Source organism: Mastigoproctus giganteus, chromosome 1 (assembly GCF_048544385.1).
Source record: "Mastigoproctus giganteus isolate SK-2022 chromosome 1, ASM4854438v1, whole genome shotgun sequence".
Classification (NCBI taxonomy): domain Eukaryota; kingdom Metazoa; phylum Arthropoda; class Arachnida; order Uropygi; family Thelyphonidae; genus Mastigoproctus; species Mastigoproctus giganteus.
In genome coordinates this window covers 206813682-206834203 of record NC_143575.1, presented here as the reverse complement: position 1 = coordinate 206834203, position 20522 = coordinate 206813682, and the positions used below count along the sequence as shown (strand labels likewise).

General features: G+C 35.0%; 1 protein-coding gene across 5 annotated transcripts in view; it reads left to right on the top strand.

Annotated features, from left to right (window-relative positions):
• Positions 1-1314: 1314 nt before the first annotated feature.
• LOC150091474 (uncharacterized) overlaps positions 1315-20522 on the top strand; it is an 86818-nt gene continuing 67610 nt past the window's right edge. For 2 of the 5 annotated variants that reach the window (XM_090375777.1, XM_090375770.1), the window contains exons 1-2: positions 1315-1534; positions 20120-20222. In XM_090375777.1, the coding sequence (XP_090231903.1) occupies positions 1397-1534; positions 20120-20222 (241 nt within the window). In that variant the 5' untranslated portion in view covers positions 1315-1396. The remainder of the gene's footprint in view (positions 1535-20119; positions 20223-20522) is intronic. The other 3 variants (XM_090375785.1, XM_090375788.1, XM_090375797.1) reach the window with 3 other exon arrangements.

Sequence of the window (20522 nt, the reverse complement as noted above, 5' to 3'; positions counted from 1 at the left end):
GTTACTCCTGTGAGAAGCTAGAGGTGAAAACCTGACTGGTCTTTATGTTTTACACAACAGTGTAAATGATATGTTAACACTCATATCACCTTTGTGCATTTGGGATATATTCGTACATTTCCAGTTCGTAGACACCTCCTGGAATCTACGAGTGCTCTCCTAATTATGTCTAATGGTTTGCCTGCTTTTTTCCTTAACATAATTGACTAGATCCTAGGTGGCTCTCTTATGTTTTACTTCAACAGTTTATCTTCCACTTTCCTCTCAATTATTATAAAATCATTTAGCTCTCTTTTGGATCCGCTTTCTTCAAGAATTCCTTATGTGTGAAATATAGACGGGGAATACTACTTGATTTTTCCAGCAATCTGAACAGGATTATCAACATCATGTGGATTAATTTAATTCATCACCTTTCTTCTTGTGTTTATATATGTAAAGAAATCGTTTTTCTTTGCATCCTTTTCCAAAGATTTCTCGTAATTTGCCTTCGCTTTCCTAATCTCCTTTGTGACCTGATTACAGACATAGGTTATATCTGTCTTAAGCTTTTGTTTTAACTGATATTGCACTATCTCGAATAAGCAACGTTTGGCTACTCGACTAATGTTACTTGTTCTCGGGGATGCCAGTGATGTGACCTAAGTAACGTTAGTGTTGTCTCATTGCGAAACGTTGCTTATATGAGGAATGGCAATATCCAGAAATCATGGTGCAGCCATTCACAATATGAGATGTAACAAAAGCCTTGACATTTCACCTACTGCTGTGATTTTTTATGAACCAAAATGATTATTATTTTTTTTGTGTATTAAATTTCCTGTACTCTGAGGCTTTCATCCCGAAACTCCTTTTAGTAAAGTAACTTTTTAGGTAACCACTATATATTTAAATTATTTACTCTAAAAATTAAGATTAAAATCATAAAGTTTAAAAATTGCAGGCCACATACGAGCACTTTTATTCTTTAGTTTAGACTGAGCTGTGGAAACCGTGATTGTTTAGAATATTGCAGGAAATACAACTGGTAGGTGGCCGACTTGTCTAAGTCTGCTACTTTTGTTTGCAATATATGTTTTTATCAAAAATCTATATATGATTTTAGTATAATTTTTAAAAATTGTTTCTTGTTTTTAACATAGAATTTTTCAGATTTGTTTTCAAGTTTTTTTAATTTTTTTAAAAATTTCATCTAAAAATATGTTAAAATATTTGATAATTGGTTGCAGCTTGTGTGATGTAATGGGACGAAGAGCTAGTATCCAATGAGCTGCTTGTTTCTCGAAAGACTGGTGGCGAGATTAGTGAAGTGTAGTTTGGTGTGATACGCAGTGAACGGTGCTTCCTCTTTGTACTTGCTACTTCGCCATTGCTGTCCTAAGTTTATTCTTTGATAATGGCTACTACGGATCAAGAAACAACTACTAAAAAGAAGTTATGCGATCTTCGAGTTGTCGATTTACGAGTAGAATTAGAGAAGAGAGGGTTGGACAAAAATGGAGTGAAGACTGCTCTAGTCGAAAGACTGACAAAGGTACCCTTTCTTTCTCTTTCTTTTTTTGTGCGCCATATTTGATATCTATTGTTGTACTTCGTCGTTGTGTATTACATTTTGTGTTGCATGGAGAAAACAAAGAATTTTTAATTCTGTTATTATTAATAAGTTAGTAAGGAAGCTTATTGTTTCAGTTTTTATGCTTAAATTATAAATACAGCTAACAGTTTTCGTTAATACTCGATTTCTTTAATTTTCGCGCTATTAAAACAAACCGCCTAACGCGCCATTGTGTATGTCTGTGTAGCATTTCGGTTGTTTTAAGTATTTTCCAAAGTTGAGATTGTACCTCCTTTGGAAATATAATTAATTTCTCGTTTCATTTTTCACGAAATATTTCCAAAGGCAATATTAAAATTTTCAGAATTTGTCTTTTTTTATTTTGCAATCACTGTAATTATTAAATTTGAATAACAAGGAAATTAATAACTGAATTACAGTAAGTTACCAAAATGCTAATAGAAATGGTATGCATTTGCCATGCTCATTGTCTGTACCCGATACTGAATCTCGACCCTCATGGTCTAGTCTTATCTAAATTACTCAGTGGTTTACAATTTCTGCAGATTATTTTAGTGGGGCGCAGATCGTGACAAAGTTTAGAGTAAGAAAAGTATCCTCAGAAGTATTTTTCGCCCGATTTAGAAATTAACAGTCCTTTTATTTTTAATAAGTTCCCGCTGGCCTTTCGGTTTGAATTTATTTCGATTAGAGGCACAGAAATTAGTGACCTGAGCCCTAAAACTTAGAAATATAATTAAACTAGTAAAACTTTTTTTGTTAAAGCTTGTAAAAGGTTTAGTAGGAAACAGAATGTGAAATTAGTTGTAGTCATTCAGGTATGCTAGCCGGTTAGTCACAAAGGGGGAGAAATTCACTCAAGATGAACTTTCTTTTGAAGCATACATCTGCTTGGGAAGCAAGACGTAAGCTTCCTTTACTTTTAGATTATACCTTATGGTGTAGTTTTTTCAAAGCTATGAACTGAGGTGGTACATAGTGTTGTCATCAGTTTCTGTGCAGTGCCTGGGTAAAGAAATTATTTTATTTTCCACACGAAAGTAGGCTGCAAGAGTGGACCATAATACATGGCCATTGCATCTCTTAACACACTATTTACCCAAATGTATACAGTATATATATATAAAACTAGTGGCTTCAATTTTTTTTTCCATTTAAAAATATAATGCTGCCACTACCTATCCAAAAATAGATTGAAACCAATATCATATTTGGGTCTGCTAGGCCATCCTAGATTCATTTTATATTAAACTTGTTTATGCTGCTTGAATAGTAAAGTGAAGTTAGACAAATGCTGTCATGCAGATTGTTACTTAAAACACAGTGTCATGGTGATTGTGTTAATAATTTAATCCATAGTTATTTCAAATCTATTAAATCTAAGATCAGTACAGCAGTAATTTTGCACCATAATTTGTTTTTGATCTGTATGGAAGTTTTTTCTCTTCAGTTAGTGCTTCTGTTTAAAATGCCCTTCACCAGAAAATTTACCAGGATCTGTTAATGAAATACTTTGCAAGATGTACTGGACTAATCCCCCCCTCCTCCCCCAAGAAGAGCACTGCCCACTTATAACCACTGTCTTCTGTCATTTCTTTATCCACGGCAATAATTTTCTCCTAGTGCCACACTTCCAATTTGTACAGTATTCAGTGTTGAAAGCTTTAGTGAAACCTAAATACATGCTGAAGTTGTTTGCATTAATTGCCCCCCCCCCCCGTTTTTTTGTGTTTGTCGTAGCTAATCAGATTGGTAAGATGGATCATCCTGAACAAACCCACGCTCTGATTTTCATATTCCTTTGCATATTTCCACAATTCTGTTTCATTAACCACTGGCTCCATTATTTTCCCTTGGACAGAAGTCATGCTTACAGGTCTGTAATTCCTCACATTGCCCTTTTTGATTCCCCTTTGTGAATACGAGAGACGTTTGCACACTTGAAATCTATAGTAAGGTCTGCTGAATCCAAGGATGTTTTAATTATGGCCAAAAGGATTACCTCTTTTGCTATTGCTTTTAATATAACCGCATAGCTCCTATTGGCCCTTTGATTGGTGCCTTATTTACTTTCATCTTTAGCAATTTCTCCTCCAGTTTTCTTTCTAGTTATAACAAAATTATTTAGCTTGTAGTTATAACTTGGCATATTTCTGGTATTCCCATTCCTAAATCTTTGTGCATGAATGTAGGTACAAATTAGTTTGTCCAGAAACTGGACAAGACTGCCACCAGTTAAGCCATTCATATCTAGTGGACCAGCATTGTTCATTCCTTTCTGGTGCCTCTGTGGGCAGGAGCAGCAGTGCGTAGCACATGCTTCTTGATTAGACTGGGGTTTGAGCCCGTGACCACCAAATACGGAGCATGCAGAAAGGTCAGGGAATGACCACCGCATATCCCCAGAGCAATATGGCCTTAGTTGCTAATGCTCCTAAAAACCAAATAACATCATTCCTTTCCTTCTAAGTGTTAGCATAGGCAAAGATTTCTAATCTACCTTACCCTCACCCCATGATTGAAGAATTCTATCTCCCTAATCATCCCATGCATTTTTCTTCTCTGCCAGTAGTCTTTTCAGTTCATGACATCCATTTAGGTCTAAACCATGAACAATATATTTTGTTGGTATGAAAAGCTTTAATGTTTAATTCCATGAATTTCTCATTTAGAATTGTCAGTTGGGCTGACTAACCTTTGGTAACAGACCATTGTGCTCCTCTTTACAAAAGGAAAAGCCCTTCCCTTTGCTCTTGACAGTAGTTCAGAAAATTTTTGCTGCTTTGAGTGACCATTTCATAAGTTCTAGTCAATATCTGAAAAGTTAGTCCCTGATTATAAGACATTCTAATCTATTGGCCCAACATCTCTTTGTATTTCATTATACTCATCAGTCATTTGGCCAAAGCAGACTCCTCACATTTAGTTTCCCAGTGCTTATGACACCAAAGCATTTTCACTGGCCACCCCTTGTTGCACTGCCTTAGATTGTCTGCTTAACCAAGAGCATTTTTCTCCTCATCCTGTTCTTGCTTATTCTTTCTGATATCCCAGCTGTCTACATTTGAAGACCTAACCAGTACTTCAAATTCATTATTATATACTGTGCAAACAATGAATTTAAAAAAACAACTAGGGTATGATGTAGATTTTTACTGACCTAGTGGAGTGGAAAAACAAAACCTGAAACTTTAAACAAGGAGTGCTCATGCTTGTCAAGCAAAATCAAATAGTTGCGGGGAACCTGATAGGTTTCTGCACCCAATTTCTACGTGAAATCCCAATTTGTGGTAGAGCACCTAACTGGTCCGTATTTTAATTTTTGGGCAATGTTTTTTAATGTGGCTTGAACAATGCCAATAAATTTAGTTATCTTTTCTTAATGATTGCAGTGATTGAATGGGTATAACTTTTTAGTTTTAACACAAGCTGTGTACTTTTTTAAAACAAGAAAAACATTAATTTTAATAAATTTCAAAAGTATTAAACATAGAAGAATCTGAGAGAACAAATATAGATTATAGCCCAGTTTAATGTAAAATATACTAATAAGTAACAGGCAGTAGCTTTCGAGACTAACGAGTCTATGGAAGAATCTCTTCCATTTCATAATTTAAAAAAGAAAAAAGACTTCCATGAAATTGCAAACAACATATGCACATTTTTGGTTATTATCCAGTGTTATCCCTAGGACCAATTGAATGTATGCACTGCCTGGCTAAAGCTTAAGTGATTCTTGCAGTACTGTATGGTACTGCTTACTGATCTCAATCAATATTAATTGATTATCAAGAACAATGCGACAGGAGCATATAATGATAAATTATGCAATTGATTTTTGCTGTAGATTGCTTAAGTCACATTTATACTATGTATAAGTATAGTGAAAGCATCAATAATACATAGCCAAATCTGAATGAAGAGAATACTAGCAAAGAGGCATCGTTTTAAGTTATATCTCATATTCTGAATACCTTTGCAACGAGTTGCCATGATATTGCACTACTTCGAATAAGTAACGCTTCACCTGAGGAGAACACTAATGTTACTTATTCTCAGGTGGATACCAGATGGCACCATTTCAGGGCTATTTTGTATTTGTGTGGGATAATAACTTGACTATACAGTTGTCCCTATTAGACTTAGAAAAGCAAAAAGGTAGAGGGAAAGTAATAATAGGAGTGGAAGAGGAAAATAAACGATGTAGAAGAATGAAAGGGACAGTAACTCCTTCAACTCACACCACTCATAAACTCCTCGAATAGGCAACGCTTCCCCAGTGGAGAAGGCTGTTGTTACCTATTCTTGGAAACTCCGGACATCATCAGGCTCCCCCTGGTGCCGTTTCAGGGCTTTTTGGCCACTTCTTCAGTGGGTGGGTAGGTGATGCAATGATGGTAAAACAGTTATGAAGTATAACTCCACAATATGAGAGATGCCTGATGGTGTATGATGTATTTAGACTATAAAGCATTTAGGGCGTAAGCCTCAAGCTATGGAAAAGTCTAGACTATGTACAAATATAGTGCGACAGCATCGATAATACATAGCCATATCTGAATGAACAGAATATTAGCAAAGTGGCATCGTTTTAAGTTATATCTCATATCGTGAATACCTTCACAACGAGTTTCCATGACATTGCACTACTTCGAATAAGTAACGCTTCACCTGAGGGGAAGACTAATGTTACTTATTCTCAGATGGATACCACCACCCAGACGGCACTGTTTCAGGGCTATTTGGCCCTTCTTTGGTGGGTGGTAGGTACCCGAGTGATGCAATGATGGCAAAACAGTTATGAAGTATAACTCCACAATATGAGAGATGCCTGATGGTGTATGCTGTATTTAGACTATAAAGCGTTTAGAGAATAAGCCTCAAGCTATGGAAAAGTCTAGACTATGTATAAGGAGTCAAGTCCCCAAGGACTTGACTCCTCCAATGAAGTTTCTCAGCAGCTAATTCTGCAGAAAGTTATTTGAGGAAGAGTTTTCAGCTCTTTACTTTTTTTCATTTCCCATGTAGATCACTTGTGTATTGATTCCGCTAATGTTTAGCATGGCGTAGAATATCACCGTCGACCGATGCCGACAAGCTTGTGCTCCATTGTAAGTCACACACATCTGATCCATGTTATCTACTTGATTTGGTTTTATTATAAAATGTTGCAATTTCTGGTTTCAGCTGATCACCTGTGTCGCTATCAATGACATCATCAAAATGCAAGGAGGAAATCAAGATTACATTCTTTGGTACATAAATGATTGTTGCCTCTTTCCTGAAGCCAAACAAACTTGATTTTTCAGCTTGGTTCTTGGCTGACACAAATTTGACTGTGAGTTGTGGTTTGTTCTTTTTAAATATTCCAACATGTTTCCTTTTTCTGAGTTCCAAAACTAAATTGACATCCGTAAACTAATTGTCCACCGTAATGTTCCATCCAGTTCCGTAGTGGTAGTAGTGGCATGTGTTGCAAGAAAGCAAGTGTATGAGCTTATATAACATCAGCCAAAATAAAAAAAAATTCACACAACCATCTCTCTAAAAGTTTGTCAAGTTCTTCCTTGAAGTTATTAAACGTATCAACTTCCACAATGACAGATGGAAGTTTGTTCCGGCAATTAACAACAAGCTGGCTAAAGGCAAATTTCCACACCTATTCTACAACTGTCTTTCTTCAATTTGAATTTTTGCACCCTTAGGTTCGTAATCTGAGCAAGTGGAAGAATCCCATCAGAATTCAGCGTGCTCAACCCATTCAAGGCCTTATACACCTCAATCAGATCACCTTGCAGGTGCCTAGTTTCCAGCCGCTGCAATTTGCAGAACCCCCTTTTCCCCTTCAGTCTTGTTGCCCTTCCTGTACGTGCTGAAGCAAATCTACATCCTTCCTGAAATGAGGCCTACAGACCTGTACACAGTATACTCAAGATGTGGCCTGACAATTGCCTTATACAAAAGGGATAATGACCTCCTTTTCCCTCCTAGCAAAATTCCTGTATATCATTGACAAATTCCCATGACCTTTTCTTGCAGCCTGTCTGCATGGCTCAGAAAACTTCATATCTGACTGCACATATACTCCCAGGTCTTTTTCATTTTCTACCACCCTAAGTGTAGTACCATGCAGTTGGTACATTCCTGTGGTGTTACTTCTACCCATATGTAGTACTTTGCCTTTGTCAATGTTAAACATCAGTTGCAACTTCTCAGCCCATCTGCCCAAATTTTCCAGATCCTTTGCAGTAGCACACTGTCATTAACAACCCTGCCAACCTTTGTATCACTGCAAACTTTGAAACTAAACCTGATTTACCTTCATCAATATCATTGATAAATATACAAAACAACAGTGGATCCAACACCAAACCCTGTGGGACTCCGCTAATAACATTAGTCCACGAAGATCAGCGTTCATTGATTATCACCCTCTGTCTTCTCACACTCAACCACCCTTTTATCCATTGTAGCAACTTACCCTTAATACCCTTTCTGCTCCAATTGGTACAGAAGTCTTCCATGCGCAAGTGTCAAAAGCTTTCGTGAAATCAAGTATGTGATATCAAAAAAAAAAAAAATCGCACCATTCCCTCCAAATGCATGTCTAGTTTCTCCTTAAATTTATTTAACCTATCAACTTCCACAACGACAGATGGAAGTTTGTTCCAGCAATTAACCACCCGATGACTAAAGGCAAATTTCTGCACATCTATTCTACATCTGTCTTCTTAATTTGAATTTATGCCTCCTATTTCTGAACAAGTGGAAGGATCCCATCAGAATTCAGTGTGCTCAACCCATTCGAAGCCTTATACACCATGGATAGCTTCTGCCAGTCTTTTGACATCAGCTGGCCTATTGCTGATTTGGTGCAGACTGTTGCTTCCTAACATTTACTAAGGCATATATTTTTAGTCCATATTTGTGGTCCAGCTAAATAAAGAAGGCCAATGAAAGCTTTTATCTCAATTTTGCCTGTAAATTTGTTTGAATATACTAATGTATATTCAAAGCTGTTTGAATATACTAATTTGTGTATTCAACAAAACTCCAGGCAATTTTGTTAGAAGATTTTGAGATCTGCACTGAATTTTTGTTGATCTGTGTTTTCCTCCACTTCATCGATTTATCCTTTCCTATGAAAAAACTGTCAGTGTTATCCTCTTTGTTGCAACTTTCCTCCTGATGTAGCATCTTGCGCACTCTGAGTTGTCTTATCTTCTTTCAGTAGAATCCTTTATGGATTCTGTCCTGTGATCAGTGATTTAGTCACTTGCTTGTTTCTTAGAAAACAGCAGGGCACAAATAATTTTGACATCATTTGCATTAATTGGATCTAAGCAATCCATTCTAGCCATCAAAATCAATGCAGCACCACTTATGAGGACAGTTGCACTGTATCTCACGGATACAAACAGCAGACCAGTGCTTGGAAAAACCAAACCTTAAGCTGCTGAGAAACACAAGTGCACTGCTACATCTTGTTCCAAGAAACAAAGAAAGATGTTATTTGTTATTTGGTTTTTAGGAGCATTAGCAACTAAGGCCATATTGCTCCGGGATATGCGGTGGTCATTCCCTGACCTTTCCGCATCTTCCGTATTTGGTGGTGACGGGCTCGAACCCCGGTCTAATCAAGAAGCGTGTGCTACGCACTGCTGCTCCTTCCCACCTGGCTACAGAGGCGCCGCCAAAAAAGAAAGATGTATGCATCTTAAAGATACACAGTGACCAACAGAGAGTTGAGCAGCATTAATTAACCAGTACTACAAAGAAAAATAAAAGCTAAACTTAAGAAATAGGGCATCCTTTACCAGTTTATCTTTTTCACCACTTTAAAAAGTTTTCCTTTCAGTAGTAATAAAATTTCTGTCATCAATGGAATATTTATCCTCTGAAGATCTTTGATGGCTGCCTTTCAACTGGTAAATTCCCTTGGAGAATCTGTTCTAGTATATAAACATGATACCTCCTGTTACTTTTCCTTCTGATATTTATAAGCATTCACAATTTTTCTGGACTAGTGATATCTTGCATGGCTAAATAAGCAGCCAATGTCAGTTGATGCCATTACAGTAAAACAACAGGAATTAGTTAAATGTTTACCTCTGCAGTTAAGTATTCATTGCAATTTTTCATCTGAGTACATGAAATGGAATTTAGCAAAATATAGCAGGTACAAATTGATTAGTGGTATATGGTGTCAGAGTTCTGGTAAGAGTAAATGTTGTAGAGCATATAAAATTTTAGCATTAGTATTAGCAAGGGTGCATGATGCAAGAAAGCAAGTTTATATAGCATCAGCCAAAAAATAAAATAAAATAAAATTTGCAAAAAATTGCCATGGACTGAATTTTCCTATAATACTGACCAAAATGATTGTATATTGCATTATGTAGATTGACTTCTAGAAAGTCATATGCTGTGGGCACAGTTTTAATCAGAATATCAGGCTTATGTGATGTTCCAAGTTAACATTAATCAAAAAAGAAAAGGGTAATCATAAGGTTGTGATGAGCCTGCAGGTCTTTATAAACGTTTAGTTTTTTGTTGGGCCACCTAGAGTTTTAATTGCTTTGCTCTTTCCTGTATGACATGTCATTCTTGAATGATCATTACCTAATTTATGGTTTAAGACAAGTAATTGTTTCTTGCAGTGTAATTTTGCTTTACTGTTTCTTTTTCAGTAATTTTTTTTTTGTCCCACACCTGCTAACTGTTTTCCATGGGATTTACATTAGCTATTTCTTGGCCACACTGAGCATATTATATCAATGCCTTGTGTGAAATTATTCACCTAAAGACAAAACAGCATGGTATTTGGTATAAAATAATCATTAATATACTCAGAACCATATGAGATGATTGTGTGACACATTGCTTGCAATATGGCAAACAGCATGGTCATGTTAGAAAATAATTCCTTTAAGAATTTTTTGTAAATTTTTATTAACAGTACCATTTACTAAGTTATTTCCACTTGTTACATATCCTTAAATTATCTGTCTACATAGAAACATTCTGTTGAGTGTAGTCAGTGATAAGCTTCTCTGTGCTAAACATGGTAGTTCCCATCAGTTCATATAATGGTTTAGTTCATAAAAAGTTTTTCCCAGATATAAAAAAAAAATGCAGCCTTGATAAAGTTTAAATGGTTTCTTTAACCAGCTTATTCCCTCCCCAACACATGGGATCAGTATTAGCCATATAGTGCAAGGAAGCATATGGTTTTTGTGCACTGGCTAAAAAGTAAAAACTAGATAAGAAAATACAAATTATAATATGACAATGTGCTTCCTTCATGTAGGTAACTGTTGAGTAGACCTTTGAATTTCAGCTTCAGCTATCTGGAGTTGCAACTTTTTCTAGTAATTAACGACTCTGGCTAAAGGAAAACTTTCTACATTCAATAAACTCTTCCTCTGCTTCCCTCCTCACATAGGTAGTTTCATTTTTTCAGCTATCTGCAGTGGCAGCTTTTTCCAGTAATCAGCAACTCCCTGGCTAAAGGAAAACTTTCTACATTCAATATAGAACCTCTTTTCCTCTGTAATTTGAATTTATTGCCCCTATTTCTGAATTATTTATAACAGTAAAAAAATTTGCGTTCATTCTTTTTACTAAACCTACTCAACTGTATAAACCTCAATCAGGTCTCCTCCAAGGTGTGCCTGCTTCTCAAGCTCTGTAGCTCACATATTTCAAGTCTTTCCTTGTACAATTCCTTTTTCCGATCTTACCAACTGAGTTCGCCTATCTTTGGACCCTTTCGAAGAAGCTGGGTGGTTTTTAGATGTTTCTGTGCTGGGGTATAGTGTGGTCTTCCCCATTTCTATAAGAAAATATAGTCTGACCTCTATATAACGAAATCGATCATTTCCTTGAAAAAAATTCATTATAAAGAAATATGACCTTTTCAACAATGAAAAATACTGTAAATTCAGAAATATTAGTAAAAGATAGGAAAGAAGTGGGAATGAATAAAATTTCTAACATTTTAAAACAATCTATTAATACACACATTAAGAAATGGCTACTTACGTGATGCCCACAATTTATTAGTACACTTAAGAATTATGTTGTAAAATATTTGGTTATTTTTTGTTGTACACTAGTTCTACTGTACACCATTTTATATAAGTGTTTGCATTTGTTTAAACTTTAAACATTCAGATATTTTCTGTTCATTTTCTTCTCACCGAAGGCCTCGATGCACAGTTTCAAATGCTGCCAACATTTGTTTGGAAAGTTTAATATTGCCTTCATTTTCATCCAACTCATCGTCAATATTGTCACTAGTTCTTTAAATACGCTCCAAAATGTTGGTGTCATTTGGATATTCAGTTACTATGACATCATTATCAACTCATAAAAATTCGTCAAGAACAAATTCTGCACTAATCAAGCCTTGTTTGGAACTCTTCCTAAGATTGCTCAATGTCTTCTAGTAGTTCATCTCTGTTAATTAGCATTTTAGTGAAACCTGCTTTTGCGAAACAATTCTTAATTGTTGTTTCCGTCACATCTCGACTCCACACTCTTGTCAACTCCGATATGCACATCTGCAAATCTATAACAGAATCTATAGGTTGGTTGGTTTCTATTCTCAGTATAATTTTTTTCAGTATGTGCCTTCGGTAGTGCATTTTAAAATTCTTGGTAATGCCTTGGTTGGTCCATTGGCTGCAGTTAAGACGAATTATTCAGAAGGAAGAAAACAAGCTTCACACTTCTAAGTTTCGAAATTACCAAGTGAAGGTGGGCAGGATAGTTGTCGACAGTTACTGTGATTTTTGTTTTCTTTCATCTTTCTATCGAAATTTAAAATTCACTGTTCAAATTTTGCTTGTCATTCAAGGTTTTTTGTTGTAGTGGAACTGTAACAGATTTACTCCTTTGAAACATTGGGGTTATTTACTTTTGCCTACTATCAAAAGCTTCAGTTTTTTCATTACCAGCCATATTTGCAACCAAGAGTAATTCTCTCCTTACTATTTTTACCACCTAAACTTTTATCACCTTTAAAAGTCACTATTTTTCAGCTAACGTTTAAAAAAATAGACATGTTTCATCAACATTGAATATCTTTGGACCCTAAGTCCTCCATAATTTTTTTAAAAACTGTTTCTTTCCAATGAGTACAGCTTTCAATTGCAACTCCACTTTCATCAGAAATAACATTTTCGAGTAAGCCTTTAAATTTGTCCAGCCAACCAGAACTTGCTTGGAATGTTTCGTGCCCCAGAAAAGATGCGTACTCCATAGCCTTTTCTTTTATTAATGGCACTGATATTGACATGTTTTTGTCTCAAATCAACTTCATCCACTTAAAAACTGCTTCATCTACATCTTCCCAAAGGCCTAATTTCGCGTGCTTCCGACTGGATCACATTTCCTCAACCAGTTTGAGAATCGAAACAGTTTTTCAGGATGGTTGACACACTACTGGCAGGGACATCAAATTTTAAAGCGATTTTCTTTTTTTTTAATGCCGTGATGTACACTAAGCACTTCCACTCTTTTATACTACTCAAGGATTTTCTCTTAGACACTAAGGTTACTGGCACAGCAGTTAAAACAGAGCTGAAATTAGGGACCACTTTTAGCTACCATGTAAAGAGACAGGTTTTCGAAATTTACTGAAAGTGTGGATGATTCATTTCTTCGAAACAGATGAATTTCCGAGATAAAGGAAAATCAGTCTCCTAATTCTCTAATATGATGCTTATGGGAGAAAATAGGTTGACCGGAGCCAATGGCTGTGGAGAGCTGACTAGCGGGACTTCTCGGTATAATAGTGTATAGGTTTTACTTTTTTTTTTTTAGCCATTACTGGGCAAAGGCCTCTCTCAAACTTCCATCTTTTTATATCCTGTGCCATGGTTGGCCTGTTTCCTCCTGCAGGGTTTTACAGGCACCATTAAATTGTAAAATGTTTTAGCTCTTAATTCATTTAAGAGGGAAAATCAAAAAAAGTTTGATATATGGAAGTTTGTTAAAGAGTTCCAACTGTATTTGATGACTCATCAACAGGACACCATGGACCTTTCTTGTAATCTAACTATACCTCAGAACTTGATATACCTGTATCATATATGGCACTGATCGTTAATGAATCTTTCACTCTTTGCATCCACTGCCATTGACATCTCCCCCCACCCCCATCTTATATTTAAAAATCAGAAATAAATAGTCCAAGAACTGATCCCTGTGAGACCCCACTGCTCATGTTACATCAGTCTGAAGAATATTCATTGATTTCTGTCTTGAGCCACCCTGCAAGATCCATTTTAGAATCTCTCCCAGCAGGAAATTTCAACACGTTCCAGCTTATATAGTAACCTCTTATGAGGGACTGAGTTAAATGCCTTGCTAAATTCCAAATAAACTATGTTGAAATCATTCCCTACATACAGCTCATTAGTAAGTCTCAAAATAGCATACTGGGTTAGTTAAACACGATTTTCCCTTAAAGCAATGTGGCATTTAGAATACCATTTCTATCTAAATGTCCCTAGATTTTACTTAGTCTTTGTCTCTACGGTTTTCCCCTGCCACCAGGTCAGACTAACTGGTCTGTAGTTACCTATTTCACTCTTAGAACAGCCTTTATGTATTGGTGATATGTTAGCACTTTTCCAGCTGTTGGTGATTGATGTGTTGCCACTTTTTTGATGTGAAAATATCTATGGTGGCACTGGAGTAAAGCCGATTGGTAATTTCTTATGGAAATAATGCAATTGACATCACTTCCCAAATGGTGCTAACTCAGTCACTAATGTTGATTTGACAGAGTAAGCTGATACTAAAGTAAGGAAATGATGTCACTTCCTAAATGATGCTTACGTTGATTTGGTAGATTTAGTAGCAGATAGTAATATTAATGAAGAATAAAAGCTTCAAAGCCACCAAAGAAAAGCCTCTCGTGTCAACAAAAGAAAGAATTCAAAAACATAGAAAACAAGGGGAAAAAAATGAGCGGAGATTTAATAAAATCTGCTTCTCAAGATTTTGATCAACATCGACTTATCAAGAAGCTGGACCATTGATATCACAAAATTATATTCAAGAACTTCCTGAAGATTTCGATCCAGAACATTCGGTTCAAATGAATTACCTGAGGATTTTCAGTTGATTCCTGAACTGGCTAGACAGAGTATACTGCAACAATCAGCTTCACTTGCATCATTCAGAAAGAAACAATCTTCTTTCAGCTCAATCACCTGTTGTAGATCCTCCACAGGTTTCAACATTAGTTGAGCATAAAATTATTTACAAGAACATAGAACATGACCGTAACTCCTATAAAGAATTTGAACGACAATTTCTGAAAAATACATTTGGAGCTGTTTGTGATAAATGTTTCTGTAAATGTTAATTTGATGGTCAGTGATTTGCCTCTGAGAATAATTATTACGTTAACTTTCCTATTAAACATAAAATAACACACAAATCAAGTTATTTAAAGGACTAGGTTCGTAAATGAGATCTAAGGGTTTGGTTAAAGTATCTACTTGCAACTCCTTTGTATTGTCTGTATGATATTGAGATTGACAAAGCATTCAATGAAAATGTGGAAAGAGATCTTGCTCCTACACAAGATATACCTGTTAAACAAAGTTTAGTTGTTCAACAAACTCTTGTGGAGCAATGACAAATATTTACAAATAGCTCCTATTGAATGAAATGTTCCATAAAGTTTACTTTTTGACAAACATGCAGAAGAATTGTCCTTTCCTAGTATTTACCTTGGTCAGTATCGAGAATTTATATATAATTTAAAAGTTACGGCATTTGTGATGGCGTCAAGTGAACTTTGTTGTCGTTGTTCACATCAGCATTGAGTGATGCCTTATTTTTATATGGTCGTGAAAATAATGAGACTAAGAACTCTAGATTTCATTAAGAGTTGCTTATAAATTTGTCGGGAAAGGTGTATTCAAAAGCAACCTTTACTTATTGGCAAACCGTACTTGATAACCACTAATATTAACGAGTTCGATGGTCTGGCTAACAGAGCTTTAGGAAAATTGGCATATTGAATATGATGAAGAGACTAATTCTATTAAATGTCTTTGGTTGAAATTTCCAGTATTACCTGCTGTGGGTTGAGTTGCTAGTACGAAGGCTCGTTGGTTTGCTATGGCTTGAGAAATTGATTTTGAAGCTGTATTGATCTCAAGAGGTAAGAGTGTTTTGTTGAATAACAACAGAACAATCTCGGCTAAACGCAATCATTTTCCACTAATATACCGCCTTGTGCTGTTACCATCTATAAATCTCAGGGAGGTACTTTTGATTCCATAGTGTATGAATATGAGAAATATCACGAACAACTAGTTTGTTGAATTATCTTGAGTTACCAATATCACTGATCTTTACATTATTGCTGCCACCATATACGGAGGATGCGAAAAGGTCAGGGAAAAGACTGGAGCAATATGGCCTTAGTTGCTAATGCTCCTAAAAACCAAATAACAACAACAACATTGCTGCAAATAGAAAAAATTTTATCGACTGAGAAACGATACATCCACTTTTTCGATTCAAGCTGAAATGACTAGGATGTAGAGTAATCCTCTACTTATCATGCAAGATACATTGTACAAGTTCATCAGTAAACAGACAAGATCTTTCCATTCTAATGTTAAATTGTCAAAGTTTATGCTCACTGATGTAGTCACCCAACAATCCAAGTTACTTCTACTTTTTGAACTGTGGCTAAATAACAGAAGTAAGCATACCTAACTTTGTTGTTCAATTCAAATGATAAGATCAACAAGCTGGCGGTGTAGCTATTTATCCTAACATATAATGTACTCGTGTTGTTCTTCTTGTACGGAAGTGATTTCTCAACAAGCTGTTGGAAAATCTAACCTGTTGGCTGTTGGAGACATGTGCAGTTGAGTGCTTTCCTGATGGTCAAACGATATTGTAGTTAGTCATTTACATTTCACGTAGCCAAAAGATCGAACACATCATTGCTTTCATCCATTTCATTTTACATCCTTACATGATTGAAGGAGCTGCACTGCTACAACAATTTTCTCACAACAAATGTGACTGAATATCAAAGGTACTTAATGGAGATTTCAATGTCAATTTTGCAGATACTCAATCCAAACCTTTGACTGATTTCTTTGAAAATAAATTTGGACTAATGTTAAACATTAAATATCTGTATTGACAAATGTTAAATATCTGTATCAACTACTAGTCACGGAACTATAATTGATGCTGTTTCAAAGACATTTACAATCTCAAGTGTACATATCATAATTTAGCTATCACAAACCCGTTGTAAGTAAATTACTTATTGAACATGTATATTGCAACCTCAAATTCATGGAACTATTGACAAAAAATAAATACTTTAAATGTTAAACGTGTTCAGATTCTTTTCATTCCCAAAACCCTTTAACCCCGTCCAAGCCAAGGATATTTTAATATAAAATAAACATCTTTTGTGCGTACAGGGTACACATAGTGTTGCCAACTCTTAATAATACTTCCTGCTAGTCACATGCTCAAAATCCGCTATTTTTAAAACTTAACCCGCCAACTTTTTGAATTTTCATTTGGGTTAAATCCTATTAACGGTGCCATAAAAAAAATAATGGGTGCCTTAAAAATTTAAGACCCCTACATTATGTCCAAACAAAAACTTCCAAATTGCATATCAAATGCAGTTTATTCTGAGGAAGAAGTCAAAAATAACAACTACCATTTAATGGAGTTAATGAATTTATGCAGTGGCAATATTGATCACTTGATTTCTTGGTTGGCATAAAATCACATTTTGCAAAATACAGCTTTTTATGAAGTTTGAAATCTTGAAATGTGGCTTACAAAAAGTAAATGTAAAACTGATATGTTTGGGTGGGGTTGTAAGAAGCCTTGCCGTAAAACAGTATTAGAGATAAATCATTTTTTGATGTTAGTAGATTATCGTTATCTCAAAATTTATTATTTCTGTACTTCTGGTCCCAATATTGGTCTCAAGATTGCATTGCTCTTGATTTAAATATCAATAAAAACACTTGTTGAAAAATGCAAAGACCTGAGGGAGATCTGCATGATATCAATAATTGATTCTGATAGACTCTAAAGTGTTTAGGGCAAGCCTCAAGCTATGGAGGAGTCTAGACCTAAACGCTTTAGTCTAAATACATGATACACCATCAGGCATTTGATGGTGTATCGTGTATTTAGAGAGGTGAGTATGTAACACTTGGTTACATTCCAAAAGAAAATTAAAATACCAATTTGGAACACAGAATAGTCTACTAGAAGGTTATCTATATGAGTTTCTATTTAGAAGAAAATTTTCTAAAGAAAAATTATTTACCTACCCACCGATTTTTGGCCAAGGGCCAAATAGCCCTGAAATGGTGCCGTCTGGGTGGTGGTATCCATCTGAGAATAAGTAACATTAGTCTTCTCCTTAGGTTGAAGCGTTACTTATTCGAAGTAGTGCAATATCATGGCAACTCGTTGTGAATACCTTCACAATGAGATAACTTAAAATGATGCCGTTTTACTAATATTCTGATTTATTCAGATATAGCTATGTATTTCTGATGCGTTTGCACTATATTTATACATTGATTCAGATAACTAGGGGGGGGGATTTCAGAAAATGGAATACCTTAAAAATTGATGAATCAGAATTTTTCAAATGAAAATATAATAGAGGACAACTAATAGGAATACAGTGGGTTTTTAGTGCATTCGAAAGAATTACCAAATGATGTTTTTTTTAGTTCCGGTAGAAAATAGAGATAAAACAACTATTATCAATTACAAGAATAATCAGCGATGGATGGCCTGCATATAAAGAACTCTACCGAGACATTAATTATACCCACGATGAGGTTATTCATCGCTATAATTTTGTTTCTACAGATGATTCAAGTGCTCATACTCAAAACATTGAAAAACACTTGGTTACATTCCAAAAGAAAATTTAAAATACCAATTTGGAACACAGGATAGTCTACTAGAAGGTTATCTATGAGTTTCCATTTAGAAGAAAATTTTCTAAAGAAAAATTATTTAATTACCTTTTTATAAATAAATTAATAAGGTAAATTTTTTTTTGTATTTTGAAAGTTTTGATGGAATTTGATTTTCCCTAATTTTTTATTTATTAAATTTTTTCTAACTTTTTAAGCATATATTTTTTATGGCACCCATTGATAGGTTTAGCCTTCATTTGTTTGTAGGGATTAAAAAAATATATATTATATATAAATAGTTATTTATTTTGTTTTTAATATAAAATAAATATCTAAAAATCTAAATTAAAGTCTAAATTCAATACCTCATCATATGCTTATGTACCTATTTTGCCAAGTACTTCTTCAGGTAAAACATAATTTTTACAACACTTTTCAAGTCTTTTGAGCCAGTATCGTATCCACATTTTTCGATTTGATTCAACAATTTAAAGCTATGACCCAACGGTCATGCCGCTTGTCCCACAGAATAGTAAGATACTCTATCTTACTATTCTGTGGGACAAACTACCATGACTCTAGTAGTAGTAAGATACTGAGTATCTTACCTTACTACCACTGTATCTTACTATACTGTGGTCCGCGAGTATAACTACGTATTGAAATTGTTGGGTTCCCCTCAGAGGAATCCCTGAATAATATAAAACCGATTCTTCGCTTTATAAAAAAAAAAACAAACAAAAACAATGAAATAAGATATCCCTACTATGTTTAAGATGTATATCAATAAAACATTTCAATTATGAAATATTTATATTGTTAAATAAATATTTCTTAATTTAAATGTTACATTGCCAAAATATAAATGCCAAACATATTTTACATTTTTACTCTTTCTGCTAAAACATTTGCCATCTGCTATTACATATTTTAATCCGCCAAACCTGAAGCAATTCCGCTAAAACTAGCAGGAAAACCACTAAATTGGCAACACTGGGTACAAATGCTTTTTTTTTTTTTTTTTAATTATGAGGGCATCATAGGACCTTCTGTTGTAGTCCTACATTCCAGTCCTGCTGAGCAGATTCCTTTGAAATCTGCTCAGTCCTATGATGTTATCTCATCAGTTAGGTTATTTGAGACTTTTCCACGCTGTTTACATGAGGTCTGATCTGATTTGTTCTCTTTGTATTCACATACGTTAAAACTTTTCCCCATTCTTTTCCTTCTTATTCAGTGCTTTCTATAAGCTGCCGTGGTAATTGCAACACTTCTGTTTTGCAATTGCGGATTAAAACAGACTATTGGGTAAATGCTTATACAAAGGGTGCAGTGAGAAGCATTTGGTATCATGAAATAGTATGTTACATATTACAGGATAATAGGTAACAATTTTGTGTGCATGAAGATGATGAAATATTAAATTTTAAAGGAGTGATGCAATTTGTGGCCACTACTGTATATCAGACTGACAGTTTTTAGGAAAAAACTGAGATAGTAAATTTTTGCATTTAAATGTAATTTTTTTCCATAGTATATGTAAAGAGAATCCTCAATTTTTTACTTTTGATTTTCTTTGAAGGCTTTAGAGAATGAAGGTCATGATCCTGAAGAATATTTCTTTGAAGTAGCTGTAGAAGGAGCATCGCCAGTAGTGAAAAAGACGCCTTCAACGCGATCAGGAAGTGAGTACTTAAACCTTGCTATTCGCTTTTCTTTCTTGCTATATCTTGGTCCATTGTTGGTCATGTGAAATCTGTAGAAAGCTGAAAACTGCCAACTTGTAGCACATTTTTGTCCTAATTAATAAAATTATTTGGTTTTTACCTATAGAGTGGTAATGTAGGATGTTTGAAACACTCAGTGATGCTTGAAATTTTGAAACAAAAAATGCAGCATCAAATAACTTATACCTTTCAAAGACAAACCATTCGATGTAGTCAAGTAATTTTAGGAGTGGCTTGTTTCCAATGTTTGAGACTCGT